We start from the raw sequence: 15,526 nt of genomic DNA on the forward strand, positions 1-15,526 counted from the left end.
ACTTAAGGCTTATTACAGCTTACCTGTAAAATCTTTTTCTTGGAGTACATCATGGGACACAGAGGTCCCTTCCCTCTTTTGGGACTTAAGTATATTTCTTTGCTACAAAAACTGATGTGCTCCTGGGAGGAGTGGTTATATAGGGTGTGAACTTCATTGATTGGGTATACCAGTGTCAACACCTGAAGGTGGCCCATAACCCATTAAGTAATTACTATGGCTCTGTTTCCCATGATGTACTCCAAGAAAAAGATTTTACAGGTAAGCTGTAATAAAAATCCTATTTTTCTGCGCGTGAATATGGAACACAAATTCTCTGCAAGGGTGCAAAGAAAACAATTGTTCTCTATGTGCTTTGTTTACACCGCAATGTGATGTCACGGCGTGTGTTTGTTTTTTTTTTTTTTGTTTTTTTGTCCCCCCCCCTCCCTGCTGAAAACCTGCATATACATTTGCAGAATCCTGCACAGAAAAAAATTGGGACATGATACGGTGTGAACAGAGCACATAGAGAACAATTGTTTTCTGTGTGCCCTTGTAAAATATGTGCAGAAAAACTCGCATCTCTACAAAAGGTGTGAACAAGGCCATCTTCTATATCTTCTGTTGAAATGTGTGCTATGTTATCTGGAGGCTTAAACTCTGCCCAGGTTATCCAAAAAATCTTTATTGTGATTATTCCTTTTCTTTGTAGGTCTCAAGATCTGTACCAAACCTAAACAATTGTCCTGTATTTTTCCTTCTTTAGTGCATCTCCTCCCCTTTGTTTATCTTCTGCATTGAAACAGACTCAAGGACACGCCGTGAAAGGTATGCAGATATTTACACTGATTACAAGAACAGCACGATTCCTTTCATTGTTTGGACTTAATGTACACCACAGGACGTTTTACAACCTCTCCTGAACGATTAAACTTAACAGAGAGTAACCGATGTTTAAAAACGTCCCGTTTTGCCGCGTTTGTGTTTTAGAATGTTTATTTATTTTTTCAAATGGTCGAGAATTAACAACACCCGTAAATGAAACGTCGCTAAACGAGAGTTACCGAGTTTACAAACTGTTACAGCCGTTTGGCGTTTCAAATGCCTCTGAACATCTGAACATGCTTCTAAACTCAACTGCCTAGAAACTGCCTAGAAACTACCCTGTGTACATGTACTGATAAGATAACCTAGAGGAAAGTTCAGGGGCAGTTGGAAAAAAAACACCCAACTGCTAATAAATGTCCGTTTACCAGCAGCAGTGTACATGAAGCCTTAGAATATTTTTCTGTTATTATGTTGGGAAGGTGATAATCTTCAACTACCAGAATTGCCTTTCTGGGCACAAATGCTAAAATAGAAATTTTTACATGAAAATGCATTGAAGACTTATTGTCAGAAAACAGGGGACCCATAGAAGAAATGAATGGTAGTTGCCCTTTTTCTTCTGCTGAATGATATTGGTACAGTGTGTGTTTTTGTTTTTTGTTTTTTTTTTTTGTCTTTTTGCAGAAAAAAAGAAAACTTATATGGCAGCAAGATGGTACTACTGCGCCGGATACCTAGTACATGGTCTAACACTTCCGGGTCTGGGTCATGTGCGCTGCTGGTGACCCGTTACCGCTGTGATTATACACAGCGGGAGCTGATCTGTGGGTACTGCGGACTCAGTACCCTCCAGCACTCTCCGCTCATTCAGCACAGAGTCAGAATGGTGATCTACCTATGTGAATAAGGCAGATCTCTGTTCTGTCAGTAGGGTAGACTTGGATCCTGTGTTCCTGCAAAGCAGGGACTAGTATCCATGTTTCCCCCTAGTAAAAGTGCCTAACACTGTACACAAACCTACACACACTAGCTAGGCACACAGTTAACCCTTTGATCGCCCCTGTTTCATTAGTACAGTGACAATGCATATATTTAGCACTGATCACTGTATTGGTGTCACTGGTCCCCAAAAAAGTGTCAGTGTTCGACTGTCCGCCGCAATATTGCAGTCCAGCTAAAAGTCGCTGATCACCGCCATTACTAGTTAAAAAAAATGGAAAAATATCGGACAGGTGGTCCATTTTCATCCGATTTCCCCATAGAGGGGAGTGGAACTGTCATGTCCTCTGTGCACAGTGAGCGGAGATGGACTTGTCATGCGTCTGCTCAGCGGGGATCAGCGGAGCGATTCCCGCTGAGCAAGCGGATTCCATCAAACGGAGGCGCCTGTGTGATAGTGGCCTACAGCTAAAGAATTGTTCAGTTGCAGTAATTTTACCGTTTTTGTAATAAGTTTAAATACACTTTACGCTTTAATATTAATTGCAAGTATGGCAATTTTTTCATAGTTGCAGCGGTCTAGCAATGTAAGTATGTGCCATAACTGTTGGCTCGCTGTGGAAGCTGAATTGGCACCATTACAAAAGCAATTGCTTCTAGCTTCCAGGTCCTGTGCCAAGTGGCTGCACTGCTGCTTTTTGAACTCCATGGGTCATTGGCATGGGCACCACTCAAAGAAAACTTTACTTTTCTCAATAAATGCAGTGTTCTCTGATTGAATGAGGTGGAGGGTGTCCCCTCCCCATCTCTCCACCTTGTCCAAGCAAAAAATGTTTGCATTTATTTAGAAAATGCAAAGTGTTCCCTGAATGGCACCCATGAAGCTAGTGGAGACCACTGGAGTAGCCCATTAGTGATTTCCAGCTTCTATGGAGAGTCCACAGGTATGCATTCATCCACGCTGGAATCAATGTAAATCTGTACAATTTTACATACCTGGAATTCATTTTTAATGTTCTTACACTGCACACCTTGCTGGTACCTGTAGTGTACCATGTCCCCATTATGGAACATATATATATATATATATATATATATATATTTTTTTTATTTGCTTCACTATTTATAAAGCTTTTACAAAATGATTATATTAGATATAGTATCTTCAGGAGAAGAGCAGTGGGTATACATTGAAGTAGGTGTGTTGTCATTGAATAGGATTGGCCCCCACACTGTCCTGATTTTATGCAAAGTTTTGTCTGCAGTATAGTTGCTATGGAAACTGTAAATTTAGCTGAGTCCTGAAAAATGTTCTTTTTACAGTTCAGACATAAGCTTGTGTACGTGGTAACGTGAGAATACAGATGGCTAGAATGTTCTGATACCGAGAATAAGGACACAGGATAACCAGCCAGATTACAGCAAGCAGCCGTGAAAAAGCCACATTATTTCAGTACAGTGGTTTTTGAAGTACAGCATTGGCTTCTTCAAACCGAAGGTTTGACAATATACTTGTACCGTTCAAGAACAAATTGTTCAGATGCTGTAATGGCAACTTAACCAGCCCATAGAGATTTTCTTTCCTTTCACCACGGGTGGAAGGTAAGAAAATTTCTGGATTCTCACATCAACACAGTCAGTGTTGCCGGAGGAATCTCTCTGGCAGCACTGTTGTTTTCTGCTGGTGGGGGGGAGCCTTCCCGGCTGGCAGAACACAATGCTTACAGCTAGCTTCTATAGCCACTGGCGGTAATCTCATGAAAAGAAATCCCACAGGCTGGTTGTACCCAAGTGGATCGATGGATCCACTTGGGTATAATCGGCCTGCCAATAGATGGATCGATCCTTGGCCAGTTCCGTGATGAACTGGCCGAATTTCAATCCATGTATGGCCAGCTTTACACTCTTTGGTAGTTTCCAGTTGTCTGCCTGCTATACAATGAGCTGCTTCTCTCAGCACTGGCTATAACGATGCTTGTCGGGTGGCTCCTCTTACCCTTGCAAGATCCCACAGAGCCACCTCTTTGTATGTACTCTTGGGACCAGACTACACAACGACCTGCATATGCTGCTTACACCAACACACACAGGTAGCTCCATGGAGCAAAAAAAGCCCTTTTCCAGGCCTTGTCCTCCCCTGTAGGAATAACCGGAGGCAGATCTCTTCATTGACTTGTCTCCACAATTTACACATGCTGGTCAGTGCAGGCTGGGTCCTCGGATGCCAAATGATGGTCAGGCATGTGTGCAGGTGCTAGACATGATGGGACGTGTAATCCTGAAGAATGTAAACCATTACACGGGAATTATACTGTTAGTGCACGTTCTCCAACAGGAAATTTGGGAAAGCAGTGCACAGTAATCTTAAGAATGCTTGTGTTGGCCCCAAAAATTGAGTTTATATTATGTGACAGTAAATTTTATAATACTGTACTAAATTCTAAAGTCATAGTATTTTGTTGGTGAAAAATGGGAAGCTTTAGTACTACATGGTGAACCCCATCCCCATGACAAGATAGGAGGCTACGTAGTCGAGTTAAAGTGGTTGTAAGCCCTTACATATACCGAGTGAAGTCCTCTTCATCCTGGTAGATGGCAACAGATTTTATCATGTCTTGGTACATTTTTCCATTCATCCTTTCTTCAATCATATGAAGTTTGCCCGTACCATATGCTGAAAAATAGCCCCACACCATGATATCCCCACCTCCAAACTTCTCTGTGGGTATGGGGGGAGTTTTTGGAGTAATGTGCCATTTAACCTCCAAACATGGTGTGTATTATGGTATCCAAAGAGTTCAATTTTGTTTTCATCTGACCAGACTATATTCTCCCAGTATTTCACAGGCTTGTCTAAATGTTGTGCAGCAAACTTTAAACGAGCTTCATCATGCTTTTTCTTAAGCAATGGAGTGTTGCGTGGTGAGCGTGTGTACAGGCCATGGCTGTTGAGTGCATTACTTATTATTTTCTTTGAAACAATTGTACCTGCTAGTTCCAGTTCTTTCTGAAGCGCTCCACAAGTGGTCCTTGGCTCTTGGACAACTCTTCTGGTGATTCTTTTCACTGCTTTGTCAGAAATCTTGTGAGAAGCACCTGGTCGTGGCCGGTTTATGGTGAAATTATGTTTTTTCCACTTCAACGGTGCCCACTGGAACATTCAGAAGTTTAGTTTCTGTAACCAGAGCCATCAGTATGTTTTGCAACAATAAGTTTGTGAAGGTCTTGAGAGAGCTCTTTGCTTTTACCCATCAGATGTTTTCCTGTGTGACACCTTGTGAATGGGACACCTTTTTATAGGCCTTCAGTTGAGACTGAACCAGTTGATATTAATTTGCACTGACAAGTGAGGGGCCAGATTGCTTTCTAATTACGGATAGATTTCAGCTGGTGTCTTGGTTTTCCATGCCTTTTTGCACCTCCCTTTCTTCATGTGTTCAATACTTTTTCCCCCTGTGTCATTCCATTTTATTACACATACTGTAACTTAATTTCTGAACTTATTTGTTTTGGTTTCTTTGTATGGATTGCATGAGTTGTTGCTGACATTTGGTGAAAACTTCATGTCAATAGCACCATTAGAAATATATTTGCCTAGAAAAATGGTGATGTGTTCAAAACTAATTTTATCCGCTGTATATTATTATTGTTATTATTTTTATCATTGACATCCACATCAGTCCCTGCCCTCAAGGAGCTTACAGTCTAAGGTCCTTAACTCACATTCATAAATACACATACTAGGGCCAATTTAGACAGGAGCCAGTAAACCTACCAGCATGTCTTTGAAGTGTGGGAGGAAACCGCGGTACCCAGAGGAAACCCACACAGGTGCAGGGAGAACATGCAATCTCCAGACAGGTAGTGCCATGGTTTGGATTCGAAACGATGACTCCAGTGTTGCAAGGCGGAAGTGCTAACCACTTACCAACTGTGCTGCCCCAATATAACGTCAGCTGCCTTTTTTTCTTCATCTACTAATCATTGTGACCCATGGTTTTCACTGACAGTAATATCTGCTTGCACATTTTCCCATAGTGGGCTAAAGTGTTCGGGTTTACACTTGGCTGGTGTTGATGGACTTTTGTTTGCTTCAGAACAGTTCTCTCTTTTATAGAAGTCAATTGGAATGCCAAAACGGCTTGAAATGGGTTAAAAGCAGGTCATTTGGGCTTGGTAACGTAAATGACATTAAAACAATGGAGGATGCAATAGCCTCATTGATTAGTAAAGGGAAAGAGTTCTACAGAACCTGGTTTTACTGGATTGATGGGGCAGTACATGAGATAACTCTGCATAAGGAAGAATAGGGGAACCCTTCAGTAAAACAAGGAAAGGGGAAGGTAGGGAGACAGCACAACAACTCTAGTATAGTATGCCTTGAACATATGTTGAGAGATGCGTCATCTCCAAAAAAGTGACTTCCTCGCGGCTGATGCCGGCTTATGATATTGGGTCAAACTCCAATGCCTAAATATCGGGGTTTTATAAGGATGAGATCGGTTTACAATCCCCTGGAAGCAACTTGGAAATACTGGAGTTGGTTGCTGATTTTGTTTATGTGGATTATTGTGTCCTGTCTGGACATTGATCAGAATGTCTTGTATAGTCTGTGTTGACTATTGCCTTGTTCTGCCACTTTCTAAGTTTGCAGTGATATCTTGCAAAAATCTAAAATAAAATAAAGAATCGAATATTACAAAAAAGTTCAGATCAACTGAATGTCAAATTCAACTGCAGTAAATTATGAATGTCAGAAGTTTGCTGCATTTGCCCATTTAAGCCGACTTCCAGGAATTCAACTGTTTTTGTAAAACTTTGCAGGCACACTATGAGTTAAGTCCATGGAGGTGCATGGCATCTCATGAACTCTCTATTATTTATATCGGACAGGTTTTTGGCTCTGCACTGACACGCTGGGCTTTGAGAGAGCAGAGAGATGCACACAGAGCAGCTATGACTTTCCCTTCCCTCTGCTGCCCATTCAGAGAAGCCTTTGTATTTTGTGAATGGGTTGACTTAATACAAAGGCTTCTGTGATTGGGCAGGAGGAGGGGCAGTTATAGCAGCTACACTGACTCTAATGTTGAAGATGCTGAGACCTGAAGCATCAGCGTCAGGCTCCCAGAAATTAGTGATAGCTGTCTTCCAGGAATGCAATAAAACTGTCAGATGTAAATGATAGAGATAAGCCCAAGAGATGTCATGCACCTCCTTGGACTTGACTCATAGCGTGCCTCCAATTTTTTACAAAGAAGCTGAATTCCTGGAGTTCAATGCATTAAGGTGAAAAAACACCTGGCAGTGACCGGCCTCCTACGCCGCCCCCCCCCCCCTTTACTTACTTAAGCCATGGAATTTCACCCGGCGGAGACACGCTCTTCCTCTGCTAAGGGTTCTCGGCTCTTGATTGAATAGATTGATATCAGCGCAGCGATTGGTGCCCGGTTCTGTCAATCAAATCCAATGACGAGGGCGTTGGGGGGGCGGGGCTGAGTCCGGAATTCGTGACTATGGATGCCGAATGCTGGACTCGTTAGCGCACCCACAAGGTAACCCCCCGGGAGAGCGCTTCTCCTAGGGTGTTATCTGATGTGGGGAGGAGCCGCCGAGGGAACCCAGAAGACGAGGTTCGGCCACTCTGTGCAAAACGAACTGCACAGTGGAGGCAAGTATGATATGTTTAAAAAAAAAAAAAAAGGAGAACCTTTACAATAAAGCTGGTTGAAAATGACCCTGAAGGTGTTGAAATTAATGCAGCACAACATGGAAAACCATTTTCTCTTTTTCTTCCAGATTCTGACATTGACGCTGCCACTGCAATGATGTTGTTAAACAGCTCTATGAAGCATGAAGCTTTGGATTGTAAGAATTGCTTTTATTTTTCTTCAGTCATGAATGATATTCTGGCGTAGTTCCTGGAACACTTTAAAGCAGAGCAGTTTTAAGCATCAGTTTATTATGTTTGAGTAATTGTTTAAATTGTGATGTATAGGCAGTGGGGATGATTTACTAAAGAAGTAGAAGCTGTTCACCTAGTTCAGTAAATTTGATTGAATGAGGTAAAGTAGTGTTCACTTTGAATACCCAATCTTGTGTGAGGGAAAAGAATTATAAAAGCACATGATTGAGGTGTTCAAAATGAGCCTCATCCTGTTCACACTTTAACCACTTCAGTACTGGGTACTTTTACCCCCTTCCTGCCCAGGCCAAGCTGTACCCAAATGACCTTTTTTTTTTTTTTCACACAAATGGACCTTTCTTTTGGTGATATTTATTCATCACTGGTGTGTTTTGTTTTGTTTTTTTTTCTATTTTTTGCTAAAAGAAAAAACCCGAACATTTTGAAAAAACTAAAGGGGGTGTGTGTGTGTGTGTGTGTGTGTGTGTGTGTGTGTGTGTGTGTGTGTGTGTGTGTGTGTGTGTTTTTATTTTTTTTCTCATTAGAAAATTTTGTAAATAAGTCATTTTCCTTCACTGATGTGTGCTGATAGACTGCAGTGATGGGCATTGATGAGGAGACACTAAAATGCCACACTTTGGACACTGATAGGCTGCACAGATTGGCCTCACTGATGGGCACAGACACCAGGACTAAATTTCTGATCGCCATGGCGACCTGGCGCCTGAGGTTTGCCAAGCCCTGTAATGAGGCATACAGAGCTGCATTCTCTTTTCATTTTTATCTGCCTATCAATGTTAAATTCGATAGTCTTGTCGATCCTGAAGATTGCTCTGTAGGGTCTATTTTAAATGGAAGCCTCTTTTTCGTTACTCCTCGTGCACACTACAGCTCAAAAAAAAAATAATGCTTCTACAAGCGTTTGAGCTTTTTTTTATTTATTTATTTATTTTTTTCTTTGCCTGTAAAAGCCCCTCCATGTTAAACCTACAGTATGTGTTCATACACATATAGGCATTTACAGGAGTTTTAAGACAGGAAAAATAAAAAGCATCTGTTGTGCACTCAGGAGAAGAGCTTTTAAAACGTAAAAAATGCCTGATGCACTTAAACATGGCTAAACGCATTTTAATGCTAGGCGCTTTTAGCACTTGAGCCATTTTTCATTTCAATGGCCAGACTAAATTTAATATTCTGGTCAATAAAATGAATAAACGCACAGCTCTTGATGCATCTAAACGTGAACACGCTTAATAAAAATGCAGCTTAGGAGCATTTTCGTAGCTGCTTTTCTCCTGCCAGTAGAAAGGCATTTAAAAGAGCATGCTTGTCATACTCTCTGTGGAACCTAGGGGGTAAATCCTGCGCATTGTGTAAAAAAGGCTTTTTGATCCCGTCTTCCCTGATCCTCCCCTTCTTCCACTGTGCCCAAGCCATTTCTTAATAGAACAGAGCCTTGGGGGAACGCTGCACATGCTCAGTTTTGGTGTGTATTGCTAGAGTTTTTTTTTTTTGGTTTTTTTTTTTTTTTTTTTTTTTTTTTTTTTTTTTTTTTTTTTTGTTCTTGGGGGTCAATCGGCACTGTCCAGACAGAGGGTCAGGGTTCCTGCAGCCTCATAGGACAGTCGGAGCAGAATGAAAACTCCTCCTACAAGCTTTAACTAGATTCTGATAGAAGGCATAAGACTGCTATATACTGCTGATGAGAAAAGATATTTAGCGGTTTATATTTACTAAAATAATTGCATTTCCACGTTCTGTGTACTGTGGAAGACCAGATATAGTGAATGCAGGGTCCTGGGTTTAGTAACACTTTTAATGTAGCATACTTCAAATATTATTTTCACTAATTACAGGCTGATAGCCACATTATGATAGGTTGTTAATTTAGGTCAATGTGTCTTTATGGTATTTTATTTATTTTTTCTTATATAGGTGTTTGCTGCACTATCGGAGAGACTGTCAAGATAGCGGGAGTAGAAGGTAAGTGTTGTCACCTCCCTGTTCTTTCTTTTTCTTTTTATCTGTTTATGCACTGAACAGTTCCTGAATACAGATAAGACCATACTTTCATATTTGTATAGTGGGCATTGATAAATCTAACGAAAGAATAGTTTTTCTTAAACATGGCAACCAGGTCTTATTCTAGAAACCTACAGTCTGCTGTTGTGCAGAACAGCATAATTCTAATGCCCCATACACATGATCGGACTTTCCGCCAACAAAGTTAAGTTGGCAGAAAATTTGAGAACGTGCTCTCAAACATTTGTTGGCGGAAAGTCTGACAGCAAATGTTCGATGGAGCCTACACACGGTCCGCCAACAAAACCGTGGATTTTTTTGTCCAAAGGATGTTGGCTCAAACTTGTCTTGCATACACAGGGGCACAGAAATGTTGGCCAACAATTAAGAATGTGAGAACGCGGTGACAAACAAGACGTACGACGAGCCGAGAAAAATTAAGTTCAATAGCCAGTGCGGCTCCTTCTGCTTGATTCCGAGCATGCGTGAACTTTTGTGCGACGGACTTGTGTACACACGATCGGACTTTCCAACAACAAAGTTAAGTTGGCTGAAAATTTGAGAACGTGTCCTCAAACATTTGTTGGCGGAAAGTCCGACCGCAAATGTTCGATGGAGCATACACACGGTCGGACTTTCCGACAACAGGCCAACATTTCCTGTCAGAAAATCTGACTGTGTGTACGGGGCATTAGTCAAAAAGGCCCCAACAACATTGATAATTGACTCCATGTATGTGGCTTTATTTGGCCTTCTTTGTTACTATCCTGTAACAAATATGCAGACAGTGTTGTCCAGACTTTTTAGCTGCATGCATGTTCAGGTCTGAGGTTCCCAAATTGTTGCCTGGTATGAATGAGAGGCAGTTTACTAATTTTCAGGAGGGGTCTGGAATCTGCCTACAGATTAAAGCGGGTATACAGGAAATGTGTTTCAAGCCAAAAAAAAAAACATGTGCCGCACACCGATGCATTGAAAGTCCAATGAGCATGCAGATACAGAGATACAGCACACCCTGAGCTCCCGCTAACGTGTTTCCATTCCAGGGCTTAATCTCTACAATCATGCCCTGGAATTGGTGAAACTTGTTGGCACAGTGTTGTGACCTTTGATGCAAAGTCTGTGGCGTGTTCTGTGTGTTCTTTCTGCACGCTTAATAAAGTTCACTGGACTTTCAATATGTCATTGATATGTGGCTTTGGCACCCAGCTGCACCACAGGATTAAGCACCTTGTATGAGGCACTTTTTCTTCCCTTTTTTTTTTTTTTTTTTTTTTTTTTGTGTGTGTAGATAGGGTGTGGGGGAATTCAACCTCAACGCTCCAAAATACAGTATGATACTGAGCTAATGGGTGAAAGTTAACAAAAGCTTCCAGCATGCCATTGAATATGAATGTCTATTGTATCTACAAAGCCCACATTATGGGGGAGATTTACTAAAATTTGTTCTCTCAGAGTCTGGTCAAGCTGAGCATGGTTGCCCATCATCAGCTTCTAACTTCAGCTTGCTCAATTAAGCTTTGATGATGAAACCTGGAAGCTGATTGGTTTCCTTGCAGAGTTGCACTAGATTTTACACGCTTCAGTTTTAGTAAAAAACCCTGTATGAGTTAAAGTTCACACTGCACATATAAATGCATCCAACTTGTGCAAGAGTGTATGTATGTGTGTGTGTGTGAGCACCCAGTACCACACCTAAAGGCTTACTGCAGAGATTAGATCCTCTATTCACAGAAGTCATGCAACACTTGATATAATCAGATAAAACACAGATATGCCTTTAAAAGCTATCGCCGCTTCCCTTAAATATAGATGTCACCTCCAATTCACAGAAACGCGCATGGGAAGATGAGCTAAATACACCACACGGTGACCCCATTCAAGGATGCTCTATTAAATCAGTCAAACTAACATAAATATAAAATACATCACCGATGTGCATAAAAGCTGATCCTAATTTCTTGTGTGGTGACTTCACGAACATTGGCTCCACCCTACGTGTTTTGTCACAAATTACATTTTCAGGGCCACAGACATTGCACTCGTCCAGCTGTGGTGGAATTACAAGTTGTATTTCAAGGCTAGTAGCCACAGGCATGACTCTTTGTAGTTTCAGCACAGCTCTAATGCCAAGGTTGCCTGTCCCTGGGTTATTATTGCTGTCTCTGGTCACACTGGGGAGACTTCACTTCCTGGATAGGTGGTGCTTTTTGGGCTGGAATTTGGTTTCAACCCAAAGTGCCATTTCTTCACTGGCAATAGAGAACAGTATGGCAATTTCTATAAATGCCCATAGAGATCCTGTTCAGTTCTTGTTACACTGACTGCACAGGAAGTGAGGATTAAATCTCCCTGATGGGGACAGAGATGGCAAATAAAAGGTTTTAACTTTTCCACTGTATCTGGAGATATCATTTTGGCTTCAGTAATACGCTGCAAAAGGAACAATGCAATCAATTTGGACATGTAACCATAAAAGGCGGCTGCCGATTACCGATTTCAGGTCATTGAACCTAAAATATTGCTTTGCCCCACTTGTGTATGTTAAATATGAAGTGAGTGCAGAAAAATAACAAAATGTGACGTGCGCTTTGTGTTTTTAAATTTACATAGCATTGCAGATTTCCTAGTGAATAATAGTGGCATCTGTACTGGAGTTTGCAAAGATATGTGGTATAATATTTCCTAAACTTTTTGTTATAGTACCGTATGTCTTGTGCTTTGTATTTTCATGTAGGCCAGAAGCCTCAGCTTCAGCTTCATAAGGCGGTGCTGCCTAAGAAACGCAATTACAGCAGCGCGTTCAAACACTGTGCGTCTCTGTCTCTTCAAGAGAGCGATTCTACAGTCGTCAACATCGATCCTAAAGAGGATCACAACTACAGTGCCAGCGGCACAGACTCTCAGCGTTGTGAATCGCGCTCCAGCGTGTCTTCCCTGTCTTCTGTCGACGAGGTGTACGAGTTCATCCCAAAGAGCAGCCGGGCAGGAAGCGACGGCAGCGAAGGATTTCACAGCGAGGACGACACAGATATGGACTACGAGGAAGATGCACTTGGCGACAGCGGCTATGCCGCACAGCCCTGTATAAATTCTAGCAAAGAACAGCATGGCAAAAAACTGCGAAATGAAGCCTGCCAAGATATCGACGACGAGCTTAAAGAGGCCGCAGGATCGCTCCTCCATTTAGCCGGAATCCGCACGTGTCTAGATTCTCTTTTAAAAACTGCGAAAGCCCAGTCCCAGAAGCATAGAAAATAGTGAGTCTGCCTGCAAAGTTTTTGCTTCAATCAGTTGTACTTCTTTTTTTTTTTTCCCCCTCCATCAACTCAAAGCGTGGCAATATTTTTCAGCCAGTTCTTTTTATTTTTTATTTTTTCCCCTCTAGGAGATCAAAGCCATAAAAAATTTAAGCTTATTTTGTATTTGTTTTGCTTGTTCTCAGCTAGCTTGACTTGTTTGTTCTCCCATAATTACTGCCTTAGAATAATTTACTTTTTTTATTTTTTATTACATAGCAGGAGTGCATGACGTGCAAACTTCCTAAAAATAAGCTATTTCCTCATATTAAAATGTACCCGACTCCATGGATTCCTCAAAATCGTGACGCAACCCTCACTATGAGCTGCTGACGTAATATTGATATGTGTTTTTTTTTTTTGTTTGTTTTTTTTTTTTCTTTTGGACATTACGCGGCAAAGTGATAAAACACTGCAGTATTAGGGATACTTTTGCCAATTATTTATACGTGAATTAGTAGCAAAGGTGCTGAGTGCACACAAGTAGAATAATTGTAAAGAATTCCTCCCCTCCTTCTGTATTTCATATGAACTGAATGATATGATCTTTGATAACTTAAACACCAGACTGCGATTTGACTGAGAAATTTTCACCTGTATGCATATTTCTAAAACGGCTGGACGAATTCTAAGAGGTAGGTCGCCATGTGGGCCCAAAAAACTGGTGTCCTATCTTTCCTGTTCTCATTGAAGGCACCCGGTTACCAAGCATGTTGACTTCCTAATTTGGAGTAGCAAGCTCCTAAAGTTTCCAAGAGTTTCCCCACCTCTTTACTATGTCCATCCAACATGCTTCACTGCTTGCAAATTTTTTACTTGTCATTCTCACAGCTCTGATCTTGTATATGTGTGTGGCAAAGATGCATCTCCTTCCATGACTCTAACCACACTCCATTTGTAAAATATAGTAACAAAATAAGTGCATGCTAGTTAGACACTGGTTAAACGTTGCTTTGCGCATTAACCATAATATGACATGTCAGTGTGCTGTCAAAAGGCTTTGCTCTAAGTTAGCGAGTGTGTGTGTGTAATGGGTATTTGTAATGCCTGTTTTGGAAGACAAACTAATACTCAGCATGAGTTAAGGTCTGTATATATGGGTTAAATGATTAACGTATATTTCAACATTTGTTTAGATTCATTAGATATCAACTAATTCATCAGGTTGGGTGGTTTTTTGAAAGTTGCAGCTTGAGGTGTATGAGATGCTAATGCATCGGGGAATGAAAGTCTTGGTGGTGTAAAATTGGCCCTGGGTGACCCCCCCCGCCTCCCCCCAGAGTGTTCAGGTATTAGAGTGTGTCAGATGAAGGTCTCTGATTCTCAGATGTGTTGATAGCAAATTCCCCAGATCACCATGAGCTAAGAACTCATGGAAGTACGAGTAGCCCCTGGATGGGCTGTTTAAAAATGCTACTTAGCTTTTAGCACATAGTCGCCAGATACACTTGTAACGGCCAATAAATGCCCCCAATTAGGCTCGGTTCACACTGCCGAGACTTGAGATCCGACTTGTGAGACCCCAAGTTGCATGACATCTGAAATCCCATGTTAGTCAATGAGAGCTGTCTTAATTGGCACTACTGAAATCACTCCGACTTCAGAAAAGGTTCCTGTATTATTCAAGGCGACTTTTTTATCCCACTTGTGCCTATAGACTTTAATAGGAGTCGCCTTCAAGTCGGATCGTCATCTATATTGATGTGATTTGGATCCGACAATACAGGCATTCCCTGTGGTGTAGCCCCTCCCTCGCTTCAAAGTTGTACTCAAATCGCTAGGAAGTTGCCTGGCAAAGTCGTGCCATAAGTTGCATAACTTTGAGGTTGCAGTAGTGTGAACCGAGCCTTAGCGTTCCACTGGTTGGTAAGCATTTTTTGGACATTTCACAGAACTGTTTGATGAACCTTGCATTCTCGGTGAGTCATAGCCCTTGTTCACACAGGATTAATATGCCAGCGTGAGGACCATGTTTACCCCCATGGGTATGCACAGATGTTCATTGGGGTTGTACCAATATCTGTATCCATGGTGAAGCATTTGCACGGTCCACAGCTGCTGCTTGCAATTTCAATGGAAAAAAAACATCGGACTTTAATATGAGTTCATCCAAAGTAGTAGGGAGCAAAAACATTTGAAAAGCCCACTGACTCAGGTTAGTCTGCTCATGACAGATGAGTCTACCCCCCAGTGGGTACCCCAGCAGGATACCAGAAAAAAAAAGCATGTGTAGATGGAAGGAGCACCAGACCAAATGATAAGAGTCCAAATTCATTTATTGGTATTGTGCTAAAAGACAACCAGCATGTTTTGGTGGTTAAATGACTTTGATCCCTGAAACATATTAACTGTCTTTTAGCACAATACCATTAAATGAATTTTGAACTCTTATCATTTGGTCTGGTGCTCCTTCCATGTACGCTTGTGTTTTTTTTTTTTTTTTTTTTTTTTTGGTTTTTTTTGGTATCCTGCTGGGATGGCCTTGTCTGTCATGAGCAGCTTAACCCAGTTTGACAACCATATAGGTGCATAACCTCTTCAAATGCACACTGTC

The 15,526-nt window shown here is 41.4% G+C and overlaps 1 protein-coding gene across 1 annotated transcript in view; it reads left to right on the forward strand.

Annotated features, from left to right (window-relative positions):
* FOXN2 (forkhead box N2) overlaps positions 1–15,226 on the forward strand; it is a 71,972-nt gene extending 56,746 nt beyond the window's left edge. The window contains exons 4-7 of the mRNA XM_073628522.1: positions 749–810; positions 7,546–7,614; positions 9,587–9,634; positions 12,411–15,226. Of these exons, the coding sequence (XP_073484623.1) occupies positions 749–810; positions 7,546–7,614; positions 9,587–9,634; positions 12,411–12,934 (703 nt within the window). The 3' untranslated portion in view covers positions 12,935–15,226. The remainder of the gene's footprint in view (positions 1–748; positions 811–7,545; positions 7,615–9,586; positions 9,635–12,410) is intronic.
* The last annotated feature ends 300 nt before the right edge of the window (positions 15,227–15,526 follow it).

The sequence above is a fragment of the Aquarana catesbeiana genome, linkage group LG04 (genome assembly GCF_042186555.1).
Source record: "Aquarana catesbeiana isolate 2022-GZ linkage group LG04, ASM4218655v1, whole genome shotgun sequence".
Lineage (NCBI taxonomy): Eukaryota > Metazoa > Chordata > Amphibia > Anura > Ranidae > Aquarana > Aquarana catesbeiana.